Here is a 17,814-nt window from a genome sequence, read left to right as displayed (position 1 = left end):
GAGTTGTGCTACAATAATATTAAAGTTTTCAGTTTTAAGAGGTCATTTTTTTTCAAAACCAAATAAAGATCACAATCAGCTAGATACAGGGTCGATGTGATATGCACGTTCTACAAAGTAATTAGTGCTGTTGGATTTGTTTGTAGCTGATTGCTGTGTTTGACGAACAAGAACCACTCCACAAGATCGAGAGCCCCAGTGGAAACCCCGCAGGCCGGCAGAGCCCAGATGCTTTTGAGACGGAAGTGGCTGCCCAACTGGCTGCGTTTAAACCAGTTGGTGGGGAAATTGAAGTAACCCCTTCTGCTCTGAAATTAGGTAGGTGTATTATTTTAGTGGCATGCTTTTCACCTGGTTGAAATACCTCATCTTGCTGGCTATGAGTTTCTTCTACTTTATGACTTACCCTGTTAGTGTTTGCCTTTAAAAACATAAACCTGGTTTGTCTTTCTCTACATTATTTTTTTTACGTAGATCTTTGCAGCTGCTGATGCTCAGGCAATAGATGCAGTGTTTTTCTTGAATTGCAAGTGAATCTGAATTGCATATCCTTGAAGTTACTGGGGAGGAGTTGGACTGTAAATGATGAGCTTCATCCGTAGCATATGAGGACTGCTTAAATTTTTTAAAAAGTCCCTGAAAAAAGTCACTTGGAAAAAGCTAAGGGTTATCAAGGAATCCAGGCTAGAAATAAAAGGTCACTTTCCGTTTTAGCCACCTTTTTCTTCTCCACAAGTTGTATAACTCAGAGTTTGGGGAAAACATTTTGAAGTTAGTTTCTAATTCTGTCCTACTGATTTATTCCAACCTGGTGATTTTGCTCAGAATTGCCTTTTGTTATATTTGTTTTGAAGGTATTGGTAGAAAGAGAAAATAAACATTCTCCTAAAGTTTTAGTGAATTTATGTCTCCAAGATAAATAATGTCAGTTATTGGTGATAACTCTTAAAGATAATTTTAGGTCAGTTTAACAGCATAAGGTTTTGAAAATCCACTAATATTTTGGTACTTAAAACCATTTTTTATTCCCGTTGAATGTATGCATACATTTTGAGACAGCTCTAAGCACCGGTTATAGGTTAATTCTCAGGCTAGAACAGAGGTTTTTTTCCATTTTGCAAAGGGAAACATATGCTTAAAATGGTAAAAATTTTACATAGTATAATTTTTGCCATTTGAAACAAAATACATTATACAGTTTATTTTACATGCCACAATACTGAATATTTTTATTTTGTACTAGTTTTCTGGAAAGCATCTACAGTGCCCCTTTGAAAATAAACCAAGTGGAAATTAAATGACCCATCGTCTTCATAATTTTTCTCTATCATTTGGAAACCAAGCCAGCAGAGCAGTTCTGCTGGAACTCGGTCGTTGGAGGGCTTTGTGGCAGCTTCTCCTCATCTGGAGTGAAGTTTGTGGCTTCAGCAACCTCACAGCCCTATCATTCATTTGCATAATGGATGCCTTTTATCCATTATGCAAATAGTATGGGAGGAAAATTAGGCAATAAGGGAAGACGAAAGGAGAAAATTGCTTGTTTTAATATTCTATTTATAAGCAAGCACTGTGGTCTTCAAAAGGCTGAACCTCAGAGTACCCCTGTGCCTGGGAATTTGTTTTTTCACCTTTCTCTTATGAGCTTTCTCAGGGAAAAATGTTTGTTTTTCTTTGGCTTTTTCAGCTTTTGTTGAACCATCTGAGCAATATAACGTTCAGCGTAGGAAGAAAAGTAAGCTGAGGTTCCCCATCTTTGAAGGTGGACTTTTCTGCTTCTTCAATACTGATTTCGGGTCAGACACAGATAGGAAATAATATTTATTCAGTGGCGACTATATGCGAGGCACAGAACTCAAGGCAGTGCACCGCGTATTCTAAATCCTGTACTCCTAACAATTCATTTATGCCTCGTGATACTTAGTTGGGTTCTATTATCTCCCTAATTTAAGAGATGAGGAAACAGGCCTAGAGTAGTTAAATAGCTCCTCCAAAGTCACATAGCTGTTAGGTGGCAAATTTATGATTTGAACCCTTGCTAGCTCCAGTGTCAGGAACAATTTTTCTGTGCTGTCTTTCATATGCTCTTTGTAAAATAAGACAGTGATATCATTTTCCTGAGAGTCATTTTGTGAATATGTATCACATATTCATATTCTGAATATTAATATTCTGAAAATGCTTAACTCCTTGGCTTCAAATCCCATTTCACCTAGTGTCACAGATGAAATGGTGAGATTGGCCAGCCTTCACTATTTGGTGGTCAGTGTTGCCTTCCAGCCATTCAGTCTGAAACCGTGGCATTATATCCTTTTCCTTCCTTTTCTTCCCATCATCCACAGTTTCTTCAGCCTTCATGTTCCATGACCATTGAAGCAGGCCGGAGCTTTCCCATCAATCAGACTACTACAGAGGCCTCAAACTGACCTTCTTTGCAGGGCCGGCTTTCCCGAATCTCTGCTTCTGCCAGATCTACCTTTCTAAATCACAAAGCTGATTATATAACTCCCCTGCTCAACAACTTCCAGTGGCTTCCCACCGCTAGGAGAACCATGTCCAAACTCATTAGCAAGCTGATGCAGACAGTTCCTCAGAATTAGATGGAGGTATTTGGGCAGGGATGAAGGATGAAGAAATCATCCCTTATCTACTCTCATGGTTCTATCAGACTCAGTACTTTACATTTCTGGAACTTTAAAAGCAAAGAAAAAAGTATTTATTGAGTTTCTCAGATAGAGGAATTAAAGACAGAAGCAAAGCCACCAGCTTTGGTATCTGCCCATTCTGTTTTCCTTTCATTGCCCTCAAGGCAGGGTGTGGTCATGGCTTGGGCTCGCAGGGATGGAGGGATATGCTTGGCAGCAGACGCAGTATCCATGAATGGCTCTTCTGGGAGGTGACCTGGTTGTGCTGCCAGGCCCACCCTGAGACCTTCTTTAGACGAAGAATGGGAGGGGGTAGTCAGAGGAGGAGTAGCATGTGTGTGTCAGCGATTCTTCACCACAGGGGGCATATAAAATGCCAAGCCCCAAAGCCCCAGCCCATCCTCTCTGCTCCCCACTCAGCTCTCAGAGGCCACTGGAACTGGTTCTACTTCTCATGGGACTCATTAGCCCAGGCTGGTACAACACACGCGGGGCTGATTCTCCCTGGTTCTCTCGCTCTTGAGATCCATCCAAGACGATGGGGAATTTAACCATTATCGGTTTGCATGCTTATCTTACTTAAGATAATCTGTTACCATTTAACAGATATTGGGAATCTAGATGTTCTTACCATTAGGTCATGTTAATCACCAAAAATGTAGGTTTTACTGATACTGAAATAAAAATGCACTCAACATTCAGTATAATTTTTGTATCTTTCTCCAGCACAAGTTAGTCATCATCAGTATCCTGTTAAAAACTGACAGCCTTCCCGCCCCCCTCCATACATGCAGATAGCGGTTGGGCCCACCTCTTTTCTTTATCTTCCAAGTTGAAACACTTATACACAGAATATGCAGGAAGCTCGTATTCAGGGGCTCTTCATGATCTATCCCCTTCTTGTCTGCCCACTTTTATTACTAGCCACTCTTCTACAATCACCTTAACCTGCAGCTACCACAAGCCACTTGGCATTCCCTAAATTTGCTACTTTCTTTCAAACCTTTGTGTCTTTGTAGTTAGTGTTCCCTTCACCTGGCTCACCCCTTTGCCTCTTTTCTACTTGGTGAAATTGTATGCACCTTTTAAACTCCAGCTCAAATATGCCCTTATTTGTGAAACCTTGTCCAAATCTTTAAGATAGTACAGTAAGTGTACCATAAATGCATTTCTTAATTCTTCAACAATGAAGGGATACAAAGATGAAGAAATTTTCTACTGACCAAAAGGGATTCATAGTTTTGCACCCTGTAAGCTAATGGGGTATATATATTTTTACATTTGCAAGACGAATTTTAAATCAACTGGGCAAACACATAATTCCAACTTCATCTAAATTATTTCCTACCATTTATTTTGTAATGGATTTTCTAATGTAATGCTAAACGACTAAGCCCTGACTCAGCCCTAACTAGCAAATCATTCTAACACTTCAAGATTATAATGTTTCTTTAGTTGGCCAGTACATATTACTGTGTAGACTAGAGATTGCTAACCTGAGTCTATTTAAGAGAAGAGACAGGGTAGAACAAACACCAGGTAGAATAGCAAAGAATCATATTCACAGAGCCCATTTAGACTTTAAAATCACCTAGCTCAGGAGTTTTCCAGGTCTCCTTTGAGGAGCCCTATGGTACTTCCTAACACGTTTTGGGATTTCAACAAATATTTGATTCTAGTTAATTAATAACATTTATTGAACACTTAAATTGTAGATGCTATTTTAATACATTCACACTCACTCTTTGTACACATAAGATTGGTTATACTAGCAGGGAAGAAAGGGATGCAGAAGGCTGTTGAGTAGGCAGTAGAGAACCCTAATACTAATCCTAAGTCCTACAGCAAAGAAACCTACCTTCACTCAAAAGAATTGTTACACCTCTTAGAATAACTTTTGTGAAAAGCTGATCTGTTAATAGACAATTCCGTAGAATTTCATAAGAGCAATTTTCTAGACAATTAACATTATTTTACAAGTGACCAAGTAAAAGCTTAGACTCAGTGTGTGCTGTGATGTCAAATAACTAGTTGGTTAAAGGAGTAGAACTGGAACCTGCATTTCTTGGCTTTCAGCTACATGACATCTTTTGGATTAATTGTAGGTTTCAATTATCTGTACCTTTTAATACTATATGGGGTAAAATAACACCTTATATCCTTTTGGAATGAGATAGAGTGTAAATTAATAAATATATACTATGAATAGTTGTAAATAAAAAGCTAATAAGGAAGTACCAGAAAATTAATATGGAGAAAATTTCTTTTAAATCCTTCTGTGTCAGAAATGAATTTGCTTCTATTTCTTCATCCCATGTGTATGCACACACATGCACTTACACGCATGTGTGTATGTTTGGGGAAAAATTGCACTGAAACAAACATGCTAATATTTGGGATACCTGGTAATTTTTCTCCCATATTGTGGATACTGTTGTCCTTTTTGACATTTCAAGTATCTTCATGTAGAGCCTTCTGTAAATAAGACAAATTAGTGAGGACGCTTAGTTTGATGTTTGGAAGAATGAGAGTCCTTTAGCCTTTCTCCAGCTAATCCTTATGCTGCCTTTATGATCAGTGGTAACTGACCTTCTGCTGTTCCCCAAAATACTTCATGAGGCTGTAGTCCAAGGTTGACCCAATCCTTGTCCCTTGAGAACCAATGATATGGAGCCAGTCCCAGACCCTACAGTATTTGATCTAGCTGTGTATCCAGACAAGTCATTTAACCTATAGCTATCACATTTTTCCAACCAAAGAATAAATCAGGACACATTTAGCATTCTATAGAAGCGAATATTCTTAACTGAGATTATACAGGTTACTTCCTTATGAGCCACTGCCATATCTCCCTGGGCCATAGTTTTCTCATCGATACTATAGGCCTTTCTTGCTCTAATGTGCTATGATTGTCCCAGGAGAATTTCATTAATTCCAAGCTGAATTTGAATCTGACTCCATGCCCCTGTCAATTTCCATCCTATGGCCCCAGTTAATTCGTAGTTTTATTTTGAAACTTTTGGTAATTTTTCCTCAGTATTCTTGACTGAAATTTGCTATTTTGGGTTAAGGTTCCACGGGAAAATATGTCTTTAGTTATAATTATTTAAGCAATGCAATTTAAACAGTGTATCAGGATAAAAAGTACTTTCAGCTTCGTTGTTGCCACTCTTGTGATCTATATTACCCAGATATAAAGCAATCTGATTAAAGTTTGGAGTTGAAATGGTATTAGCTTTATTCTCCTCTTGTGTGTTAAACTTTGAAGATGAGATACTTTCTGTTTGAAAGTGATTCTTGTTTTTGAGACTTGAAAGCCGAAAGGTGCCTCAGATGCTTTATTGTTTCCATGTGTGTTTGTGCTTCTTCAAAACTGAAAGGAAAATTATGATTGTATGTTTGTTATAATATAATTATTTTCAAAACATTGTGTTCTCCTCTCTTTATTTTCAGTAGTTCCCAGATCATATGGTATAGCCATAGATTAGTGTTGGAAATTGTGACCATTTTCTATCTGATTTTGACTAATTTACTGAATAAGGGAAACATGTGGGATCGTTTGTCTGAATTTTTAAAGAAACCAAATCCCTTTATGGCGCTGATCTTTGGGAAGAAAATAAAGCAGGGGGAAGTTTATTCCTTTAATTAGCTTCAGTGTGTAAGTAGCTGCTGTGCCCATAATGTGAGTTTAAGTATTGGCATCTGATCCTAGACAAACACAGTCACACCACACACATAGCAGAACGAAAGCTCAGGGCTGGGCCAGGCTTCTGGCAGAGCCTTTGAATTCTGACTACAAAGCACCCAAGCCTGTGAGGGTTCCTTGTTACTGGAAGCTCTCTGCTGTGGGCAGTGAAACCCCAAGTTGAAATGACCAGGGAACTGAGGTCATTTGCTTGGATGAATCCATAAGTCATCATTCGGTCAGAGTTTCATCCTATTTGTTTCCTATGGAGTCTGATTATTCAAAAGTTAACAGCTATAGAATCGTTTTCCTTTCTCTTCTTTTGTCTTCCTTGGGAGCCTGGTATTTTCTCCCATGTAGGCTTAGATGAATGATGTTGTAATTAGCTATGGTAACCTTGCCAGGCTATCGTCGATCAGTCATAGCCACGTAGTCTATAAAGTGTGTGCATGCTTTTCTGGTATGACAGTAACTAAATCAGGACTAAAGGGGTCACAGTGTTCTAACCCATTTCTGGCACCATTATTCTTTTGCTATTGTTTTGGGTTTTATTTTAGTTTGTTTTCAGAGTAGATGAAAAGTTGCTGGGGAGGGAGGTGGTACAGGGAAAGTCAGGTTATACGTCGAATATTTTTTAAAAAAATTAATACTCTGGAAAAGGGCCTGAGGTACTTGATTAAATGAAAGAATAAAATGAATATCTAAAGACAAGCAACTCCTAACAAATATTAAAAGGTAATTACTACACAGGAATAATTTGTGTTTGTGTTAGTGAAGTACAAATGTGAATGATAGTTCAAATATGACGTCCCGAGTAATTGCAGATGAATGGTCAGCATAAACACACTTCACAGACAAGCAATCAGTTCAGATAACATTTTGTAAAAATAGCATGATGAGTTTTGCTTGAAGATATTCTATATTCTTATAAGGGTCTTTTCAGTGATATTTATTAAGTTATCAAATGTTAAGCAAGGAAAAATAAAAAATTAACATCATCCTAACAGAACTATTTTCATTTTTCTATTTCCTATCCAGTTTATCTTTGCATTTTAATCTTAATTCAATTCTTTTTTACACCTGCTCAGTTTTCCTTTTGTCTCTTTTTTAAAAATTTTGTGTACTATATTAATGGCTAAATTCAGTACCTAAATTGGTACTAAGTTGGCTGTACTCTAATAAAAACTATTAAAGGAAATTTGCATTTAGCCATTTACCCCAAAAATGTAAGACAGTGTATGAAAACCAAGCTTTCCTTCTTGTTCTTTTCCAGCTGTATTTTCTAAGTTGATTATACGACCTCAAAAAACAAACCAAAAAAAAAACCCCATTGAGTTCACCAGCCCCCTTTGGCCTCTTGCTGATGCTGGACCCACACTGAGACAGTCTGCAAATCCTCTCATAAACAAACGGAATGAAAGGTCACCTTCCTACTGCTCACTTGATATTAGACCCCTGGGTTTTCAAGCCTCTTTTGCAGATTGCTTTTAATAGGAAGCCCAGTGAAGCTCTCTTTGCAGAGGCCTAGTCCCTAGCTAGTGAAAACATTTTCAGCCATGCTGTCATACTCACCTCCTTGTAGTTCCCTGGACCACTGATAATTTTTGGTTTGCCCTTTTAATAGAAGAAACTGTCATCCTCCTCTCCCCTACCCAACATACACACACATAGTCTTTCCTTCCTCCCTTCCCCACCCATCATTACAACTCCCATTGGCGTTTCTTGTAACCACTTCCCAACTCTCTGCTATTCAGGTCCTCTGAGGCAGTCAACAGGGCCAGGTAGAATGGCCCTCATTCTCTAAATACAACTGCTGCTTTTTAGAACCTAGTTGGGTTTTACATGTCTGTTACAGAATACTTTCAAATTATTTATCTGTATTAAATTTTTCTTAATATTCAAATTTTTATAAATATAAATCTTCGTAGCCATAAAATAGATTATATTCCTCATAAATTTCTAATGACACCTAAACAAATTATTTATAATAAACATGCTGATTTTCTTTTGCAATTTGAAGTTCAAGAATCTTGCTAACAATTCAAAATATGGTAATACCTCTTTTGCACTAACAAGTTAAATGTAAGGTTAAGCCTTTAGGACTTTTTCTGTGTGTGTATGTGTGTGTGTGTGTGTGTGTGTGTCTGTGTGTGTGTGTGTATGCGCACACATGGGTTTGTTCTTTTTTTTTTTCTCTTTCCGCCCAGATGGGCAGGGCAAAAAAAAAAATCCACTAATTTAATTATTTACAGAAGATCCATCTTAAGGACAAGTCACTCAGAGTTGGACATGCTTTTATGACGGGCTCAGGATTTTCTCATTTGCTTTATCTGATAAAGCCATATGATGAATTACGACCCCATATCCACACATTGGGTTATTTCCTTGCTCTCTACCCATGTTGAAATTTTACTAAGATCTTGATTTGGCCCAATGAAAGTAAAAAAATACCGAAACAGCTTGATCTGTTCATTCTCACATCCCAAGGTGATAAGGAAAGGTGGCAGCCTTTGCTTAGCAATTGCCTTAAGAAAAGCTCTCTCTCTTGTGTTTACCCTTTTTTTAATGTTTACCAGATAAAATAAGACAGCCTCCCAGATATCAGTGCCACACCCTGTCAATTTATCATTGAAACAATGCATCCATTGTATGGTACATACAAAATGATATTCATTTTGTTTGTTCGTAGGCTTAATGAGAAAATCTTGATAGCTATCAGAACATACAGGCGACCTTTTAAAAATACCAGAAAAGTTCTGATTACTTTTTAGTATAAATATGACTCTTGGTTAAATTCCTGAAACTCCTTTACAGATGGAAGAAATTTGGGGCTTTATATATTTTTTTTTCTGTGTGTAAAATTGAAGTACAGGAAATTATGTGGTACATCTTGCTTATTTTCTTTTTGTTTATATGGAAGACTTGACTATGATTACTTAATGCATGTGTATGGAATATGCCATGATCAAGGAAAATAAGTGGGAGTAGGGATTTTGCCTTACCACAACCTATTTAAAACCATAACACTAGTATTTGGTGTTTTAAGATAATATTGACTAAAGAAGCCATTACTTCAATGTCATGTTCCTTGAAACTGTTGATAAGAATGGTGTTTCCATATCCTTTTGCACTATATGTTCTGAAAAATGGCATGGATAACAGCAAGCTGAATGGCTTTGTGTCATCTGGTTCTGCATAATTGTGATGATCAATTAAACTCTCCTTGTGTTTTTAAAACAAATAGACTTTCGGTCCCGGAGATCTGAAAGCATGAGGCAAAGTTCTTATTTTAGTCACAGTTCAGGAATAATGTCCTTTGACCTCATGACTTTAGTCTGATGTTACAGTTAACTGCCCTTATGGCAGAGAGTTCAGCATTTGCACAGCTGGCATCTGCTCTTTTCAGATGATTGTGCTTAAGAATATAGCAGTGGAAATCAGTCTGTCTGATCAGTCTGTCGGAGCCAGTGCTCCGATGGTGTGACTATCACTGACTTCAGTTACTCAAGAGTTATTTATTACTGGCCCAATAGATGAAAAGTATTAGCTAGGCTACCAGAGTAATATAAAATAATACAAGTCATGAACTCATTCTCAAGCAGCTTACAATCTAGATGACTTAAGATAAATTACTAAGTGAGTCTCTTAACTTGGTTAGGTTTCCATTTTTATAATTTACAACTGTTGTTATAATAATACAGAGCATGCAATTAGAAACCCTTACAGTTAAAGAAAGATCTTACCACATAAATAAATTTAGACGTGCACAAAAGCTTCTGTGTGTGCCATTTGTCATGTGGGACATCTCCTTATAGCCTGGTTAATTGTCTTTTCTTTGGGTCTTTGGTTGATAGAGAGGCTCATGGAAATAGTTCCAGTTTGTGTTGCTACAGTTTTTATTGACTCTATTTTGGGCAGTGCTAGTTTTATCTCCTATTAGGTGACCAGAAATAACTAGGATCCCTAGTCTTTCCACTACCACCAACATCCTGAGCTGCCCAAGTGAGGTCTCCAAGGACCTAATGGGTTGATGGATGAATATTTATTTATCTATCCATTCATCTGTCTAGCCTTTTCACCAAAGATGCTCTCGTCAAATGTACTCATTTAATCCTAGGTAGTGAAGTTGGAGACCAGACTTCTTCCCTGGTGAGTTGAGCTAATGCACTGTTCAGAAGAATTAGATATGCTCTAGCCAGGAGGTAGAGTTCACTGACCCACCCTTTCTTTTTCACTGAGGACCATATAAATTACCGATTAGACCCCAACAGTGATCTTTTCTTCTCCAAATCTATAGGCTATACCTCAGCCTAATTTATGTACACTATACAGAAAGTTTAAGCAAGTGCTATTTTCAGTCCCTCTGTTCTTCTGACTCACAATACCATTCTCCAGGTGACTGCTTGGATTGTCTAAACATGATTGTCATGTGAATTCTTCTACACTGTGGGCTGCACTGAGAAGGAGCATTTTGACCATGTTGGAAGATTTCCTTAAAGAAGTTTACAGAATGAGTTTTGTGGGGTTTTTTCCCTTTTCAGACCTTTTTGAAAACTTACTCAAAAATTAATTTTCTTTAAAAGACCTTCCTCAACTGCCTTCTTAATGCCCTGTTTTGAAAGATAGTGTTTTAGCATTTGTTGGGTAGTTGTCATCAATTTGATATAATATTCTGTCTTTTTAAGGTGAAAAGTTATGTGAGGTTAAGCAGAATTCTTGTCTGTAATTCATATCTTCTTAAAAATTAGTTGTTTTCTCTGTATCCAAAATGTAACCTGAATATATTTGACTTAATATCTTAAAGAAGCAAGAGGGCAATGCATTATTTCCAGAAAAAAAAAGCAAGGGACGGAGAAGGATATACATTATATATTACATATTTACTTTATAACAGTATAGTATAGAAATTAAGAGTACCAAGTCATGGAGCAAGACTGCACAAGTCAGATACAACTCTGTCCTTTACAAGCTGGGTGATCATAGGCAAGTATTTAATATCACCTTGCCTCAGTTTTCTCATCTGTAAAATGGATAATATTAGTAATGATCAAATGGAGTTGTTGTGAGCATCAAAAGCACTCGTATGGGGCTTCCCTGGTGGTGCAGTGGTTGAGAGTCCACCTGCCGATGCAGGGGACACGGGTTCGTGCCCCGGTCCGGGAAGATCCCACATGCCGCGGAGCGGCTGCGCCTGTGAGCCCGCTGAGCCTGCGCATCCAGAGCCTGTGCTCCAAAACGGGAGAGGCCACAACAGTGAGAGGCCCGCATACTGCAAAAAAAAAAAAAAAAAAGCACTCGTATGTATGTAGATATAAAATAGAATAGTGCCTGCCATATAATAAGAGGTAAATAAGTACTAGTCACTATTGCTGTTTTCATCATTGTACTTATTACTGATCATTTGGAAGAAAATTATACAATCTCCCTGCGTTTATATAATTGATACTTTGATCTAACCTTTCTTCTCCCTTTTTCACATTTTTAACTTTCAGCCCATAACAATATATTCTCTCTTTTTCATAAATGTAGATTCTGGTCATCTTATGCCTTCTTCTAAGCCACAACATTAAATGAATTTTTCCTCTCTTCAGGCTTACAAGATACATAGTAAAATGGTTTGTTGCAGCCAAAACAATACCCAGGGACATTAATCAGAGTAATTTAATTGCTGCAATACCTTTGTGCTTGTTTTTAGAGATTTGTAGAAGGGTAATTGCTTTGATTCTTTTTATCCTTATTTAACTCAAGTACTTACTTTTATGTCCTCACCCTGATTTAGCATATTGTTCATAAGGATTTTCTTTTAGAATTGATAAGTGCATGCTGTTCATATTTGACAATACCTTTACACAAGGGAATAAGAATACATTTTTGGTGTTGTTACCCTCATCCAACTGGTCTAGAATACTGTATGAGTTGGGGTGCCAGCAGGAAACAGATGGCATGCTCAAAGATGTAATTGAAGAGAATTTAATAATGGGATTATTTATGAAAGTGAGGCACTCAAGTTCTGAAAAAAATGAGATCTCTTACTAGCCCAGGCTTGAAAAGAGAGACAGTTCTTACCAATCTAGTAAGAACTGCAGATGTGGGAGAGAGGAATTACAGGATCAGAACCTGTGACCTAAGCTTGTCCAGTTACTATGTTCAAAGGTGGAGCTGGCAGAGATGGGCGTAAACATCCTCACACTCATCTCTTCCTACACTCTTATTTCCTGCTGTTGCTTCCTCATGGCCAAACCCTACAGGTAGCCAAAGGGAAACTGGTCTGTGTGATGTGCTGAGTTACTGAGTGGAAGTCAGCCTCCTGGGACCAGAACAGGGCTTAAGAAACTGGGGAGTGGCTCCCGGGAGCAACATGGAGATCACACAACACAAATACTTAGTCTGTGTGTCTCTGAGGTGACTTTTTATAAGGTGAATAATGCTTTAAAGTTAAGGAACAGTTGATTATATGTTTGGCGTAGAACTCATCTACTGGAATATAGAAATCATTAAAATCTACTTTTTTCTTCAAGGTGTTCACAATTCAGTGCCATAATTCCCTCATCCTTTTCTTTTAAATTGAGACATAACATGGGTGATATTTCTGTCTACCACACACTGAAATGTAGTGTCTACCTTTAAGTAATATTCCTGTTGTGCTGACTATAATTCAACTACCTTTTTTAACTCAATCAGTAAAGCACAGTGGCTTTCAGTTCACAAAAAAGTGCATTGAATATAATTTTTTTGTGTCTCTTCCTTCCCAAACTTTTATAGAAATGACATTTTAAGTAACAATAAAGTGGGGGGGGGGTAGGGTAATAAAAACACTGGAAGTGGGAAGGGGGAAAAATGGAAAGTGAATAGGCAGATTAATAGATGGCTCAGACTTTGGGGTGCTCTCAGGAAACCCTTCCTCCTTTTGGCACAGAGGGATGGCTTGGGGTGGAGGTGGACAGCCTTGCTCCCTGCTTCTTGTGCATGTTTGTCACAGTGATACCTGTCAGCAAATGTGCTTTACCATGTCACCTGCCTCATTCAGAGGAGAACTTTGTTCAGGGAAGACCCAGGTATTGGCAGGAAAAACTGAAGCTACTTGTTGTCCTTAAGCAATTGAGTATTTCATTCAGAAATATAAATGGGCAACCACCACTGACCAGACATTTAAGGGAACAACGACTCAAAATATGGCACTAGGATAGAATTGACTAGACAGTCTTGGAGAAGAACAAAAAAGCCGGAGGACTACCTTACCAATTATCAAGATTTATAAAATTATAGTAGTTGATTCAGTGTGATTTTGGCACAAGGACAGATGAATGGCATAGGATAGACATTTCCAGCAACAGACCTTCACAGATACAGCCATTTGTTTTATGTTAGATTTGATACTGCTGTGCAGTGGGGAAGGGATGGTGCCAAGTCATTTCAGTATCTGTAGAAAAAAAAAAAATCCCAACCACACACCTTATACAAAAATCAATGCTAGACAGATTGTAGATCTAAAGATGAAGAAATAGAAAAATAAAAAACACACCAAAACAAAAAATAAAATAAACATACACAAACTATGGAAGGCAACATGTAAGAAATGGGACTATATGCATAGCTTTGGAGTTAGGCTTATTTGTAAAATCGGGCATAAGTTATTCCTACTCATAGGAATAATTTGGATAAATTGGATTATGTCAAAGAACTTCTGTTGATAGAAAGATACAATTAAAATAGTGAGAAAGAAAAGCTATAGACTCTGAGAAGATATTTGTAATACATATAACCAACAGAGGGCCATGCCCAGAGTACATAAAGAACTCCCCAAAATAAGAGAAAAGCAGACAACTCAACAGAAAAATGGAAAAGAACTCTAATCTGACACTTCACAAAATAGCCAGTAAATATATTAAAAAGATGTTCAACTTCATTAATCTTCACGGAAAGGACATTAAAACCGCATTGCAAATTTGACATCAAAATAAATAGCGTAGTATTGGCTTATAACCTAAAATATAAAGTAAATTTACATGAGTCTATAGTGGTAGAAATAAATGATTGAACAGCTAATGGTGGTAGTGGTGGGAAGGAAGAAATCTTTCTTAACAGAAGAGTTCTGTAGATAATACATGTAGGTACTCCCCTTTGTGTGTGGGCTGGGCTTGGTGACTCACTTCCAAAAATAGCATATGGAAACAGAAAAGTAATAAGAGTACAGTAAAACCTGGCCAACACTACCTGAACCAGCTAATCAAGATTACCGTCACCAGGGAGAAGTCAGCTGAGGTCATGTCCCCGATACACTGTGATGAGCAGAGCATTTCACTGTGGTGCTGCCCTTCCCGAAAATCCATAACTCCAGCCTGATCTTGAGAAACACATTGGACAAGCCTAAATTGGGGGCTTTCAACAAAATGCTCGACCAGTTCTTTTCACAACTGCCAAAGTCATGAACAACAAAGGAAGGCTGAGAAAAATTCCCAGACCAGTGGTGACTAGAAAAAATGTGGTGTCCTGAATTGACCCTGGAACAGAAAAAGACATTAGTGGGAAAATTGGTGAAATCCAAATGACATCTGTGGCTTAGTTAACAGTCATGCAGTAATGCTAACTTATTAGTTTTGACATAGGTATCATAGTTATGTAAGACGTTAACATAGAAACTGGATATTCTCTGCACGATCTTCACAACTTTTTATAAGTTGAAAATCCAAAATAAAAAGGTGGTTTAAAAAAATCTTTAATGCAAGAACACTACAGATCTACCAGAAATTACTAACATGAGAAAGACAGTATCAAATGTTGGTGAGGCTGTATAGTAAACTAGACAGACACTGCTAACTCGAGGTTAAGTTGGTTCAACGTTTTTGGAAAACTGTTGAGCAGTATCCACTAAAGTTGAACCTGAACACTGCCTGTACTCTGCAATTCTCATTCTAGTTAAACTAGGTAATTTCTCAGCAGAAAAGAACCTATATATTCACCAAAAGACATCACAGCATACCTATTCCTACCAGTCCCCAAACGAAAACAGCTCATGTGATAAAATGGTAAATAAATCCTGGTGTATTCAGACAATGGAATGCTTTACAACAGTTGATTTACCTGTTGCAACCAAAACAGATAAACACTATAGAAGAAACCCACAAAATATTGTAGAATGTGTAGGCCTGTTAGTATCCTTGTCTGCCACTGTGGGATGGTGAGCGATTCAGGCTAAACTTGATGGGGCAGGCAAGTGTAGATACTAAAAATAAAAACAGCTATCGAAAATTGATTCATTCAACAAATATTTATTGGACACTTAACAATATGCCAGGCATTTTTGTAGGTGCTGGGAATACAGCAGTAAAAGACAACAAAAATACAAAAATTTCCTGCTCGCATGTAGCTTTCATACTACTGGGAGAAGACAAACATAATAAATGAATTATTTATATAGTATGTTAGAAAGTGATTCTAGTTTTGGAAGAATGCTAAAGCAGAATAAGGAGAACTGAGGGTGTTCGGTGAGAATGTGCATCCGGCGTTAAACAGAGTTGCACCAAAGTGAAAACTTGAAGGGGGTGAGGAAGTAAAAGTAGTGAAGATTGTTTAGAGGAAAAGAGGGAAGGGTATTGTAGACGACGAAAAGTCCTTATCCTTCACAGCAGGGAATCCACGCTGCATGTATATATGCAGTTAGACACCAAAAGAGTAAAAAATGGAAGTGTTATAAAAGAATATAAGATAGTAGCTTCTGGGAAATTGTACCCTACGGTGAAGGGGAGAAAGGAAAATTGTATTTCTTTCTGCATTGTTTGAATTATTGTGATGGTTGAATTGTTTTTATAAAACATGAACAACAAAACAACCCAGTTAAAAGATGGGCCGGGGATCTGAATAGACGTTTTTTGAAATAAGACATACAGATGGCCAACGGGTGTGTGAAAAGATGTTCAACATCACTATTCATCAGGGAAATACAAATCAAAATCACAGTGAGATGTCACCTCATAACTGTTAGAATGGCTGTTACCAAATAGACAGGGAATGACAAAGTTGGAGAGGATGTGGGCACTGTTGGTAGGACTACAAATTGGTGCAGCCACTACGGAAAACAGTATGGAGATTCCTCAAAAAAAAAAAAAAAAAAAAGAACTACCATGTGACCCAGCTATTCCACTTCTGGTATTTAACCAAAGAACACATAAACATGAATTTGAAAAGATACATGCACCTCTGTGCTCATTGTTTGCAGTAGTCAAGATATAGAAACAACCTAAGTGCTCACAAACAGGTGAATGGATAAAGAAGACGTGGGAGATTATACATATATATGATGGAATGTTAGCCATAAAATGAAGGAAATCCTTGGGATAACATGGATAGCGTAATACCTGAGGATATTATGCTGAGTGAAATAAGTTGGATGGAGAAAGACAAAGACCGTATGATTTCACTCATATGGAATCTAACAAAAAATAAATAAAAAATAAAATAAAAACAAACTCATAGATACAGAGAACAGATTAGTGGTTACCAGGGGTTTTGGGGGAGGCGAGCAAAATGGGTGAAGGGGGTCAACAACTAGACCTGTGGTGCTGATCCCTTTGTAGTGTATACAGATGTTGAACTATGTTGTACACATGAAACTTGTACACACACACACACGTACATATAAAACTTTTTTTTTTTTTTTTTTTTTTTGCGGTACGCGGGCCTCTCACCGCTGTGGCCTCTCCCGTTGCGGAGCACAGGCTCCGGACGCACAGGCTCCGGACGCGCAGGCTCAGCGGCCATGGCTCACGGGCCCAGCCTCTCCGCGGCATGTGGGATCTTCCCGGACCCGGGCACGAACCCGTGTCCCCTGCATCGGCAGGCGAACTCTCAACCACTGCGCCACCAGGGAAGCCCCATATAAAACATTTTAAATTTGTTGCGGGGTGGGGGGGAGGCGGGCACATTAGGATACAAGTAGTAGGAAAGGAATGTGAGGGACATTATTAGAGAAACTTGAAACCACTCTATATTTTTTAAAGATAAATCATTTTCAAAATTAAGTACTTCTTGTTGGTAAAGAGTTGCTTGCAATATACTTGTCAGCTGCTTGGAGGGGCTGCTCACTCTCTTTTTTCCAACTCACAGACCAAGCTGGGAGACTCAGGAATGACTCTGACCATGGCCCGCTCTGAGAACAGTCACAAAGTCCCCCTAGGTCCACCTAAGTTAGGCACACCAGGGCAGGGACTTGGCGACATGTCTCAGCTGCCCCCTAAACTGCTTTCCTGAATCAGGAGAGTTCTGGTTCATATTCCACACCAATACCAAGTCACTTCACCACTCACAGTATTGAAAGTCAAGCTTGAGGATTTGAATTAAGTGTGTAACAAAAGGAAGAAAAACAGTTTTCTAATTAAACCTGTTGAACTGGGGGAAGAACTATATCATTGCCTGTAGATGATGTATAACAATTCAGTATTAAATAGACTGTGTATATTTACTCAGGGATTAAATATTTAGACCTGAAAA

General features: G+C 38.1%; 1 protein-coding gene across 1 annotated transcript in view; it reads left to right on the top strand.

The window, feature by feature from the left end:
• PARD3B (par-3 family cell polarity regulator beta) overlaps positions 1–17,814 on the top strand; it is a 1,041,103-nt gene that overhangs the window by 384,673 nt on the left and 638,616 nt on the right. The window contains exon 3 of the mRNA XM_067740882.1: positions 147–318. Coding sequence (XP_067596983.1) covers positions 147–318 — 172 coding nt within the window. The remainder of the gene's footprint in view (positions 1–146; positions 319–17,814) is intronic.

The sequence above is a fragment of the Pseudorca crassidens genome, chromosome 6, assembly GCF_039906515.1.
Source record: "Pseudorca crassidens isolate mPseCra1 chromosome 6, mPseCra1.hap1, whole genome shotgun sequence".
Taxonomy (NCBI): domain Eukaryota; kingdom Metazoa; phylum Chordata; class Mammalia; order Artiodactyla; family Delphinidae; genus Pseudorca; species Pseudorca crassidens.
Note: the sequence above shows the minus strand (reverse complement) of the source record. Positions and strands in the feature narration are given on the sequence as shown.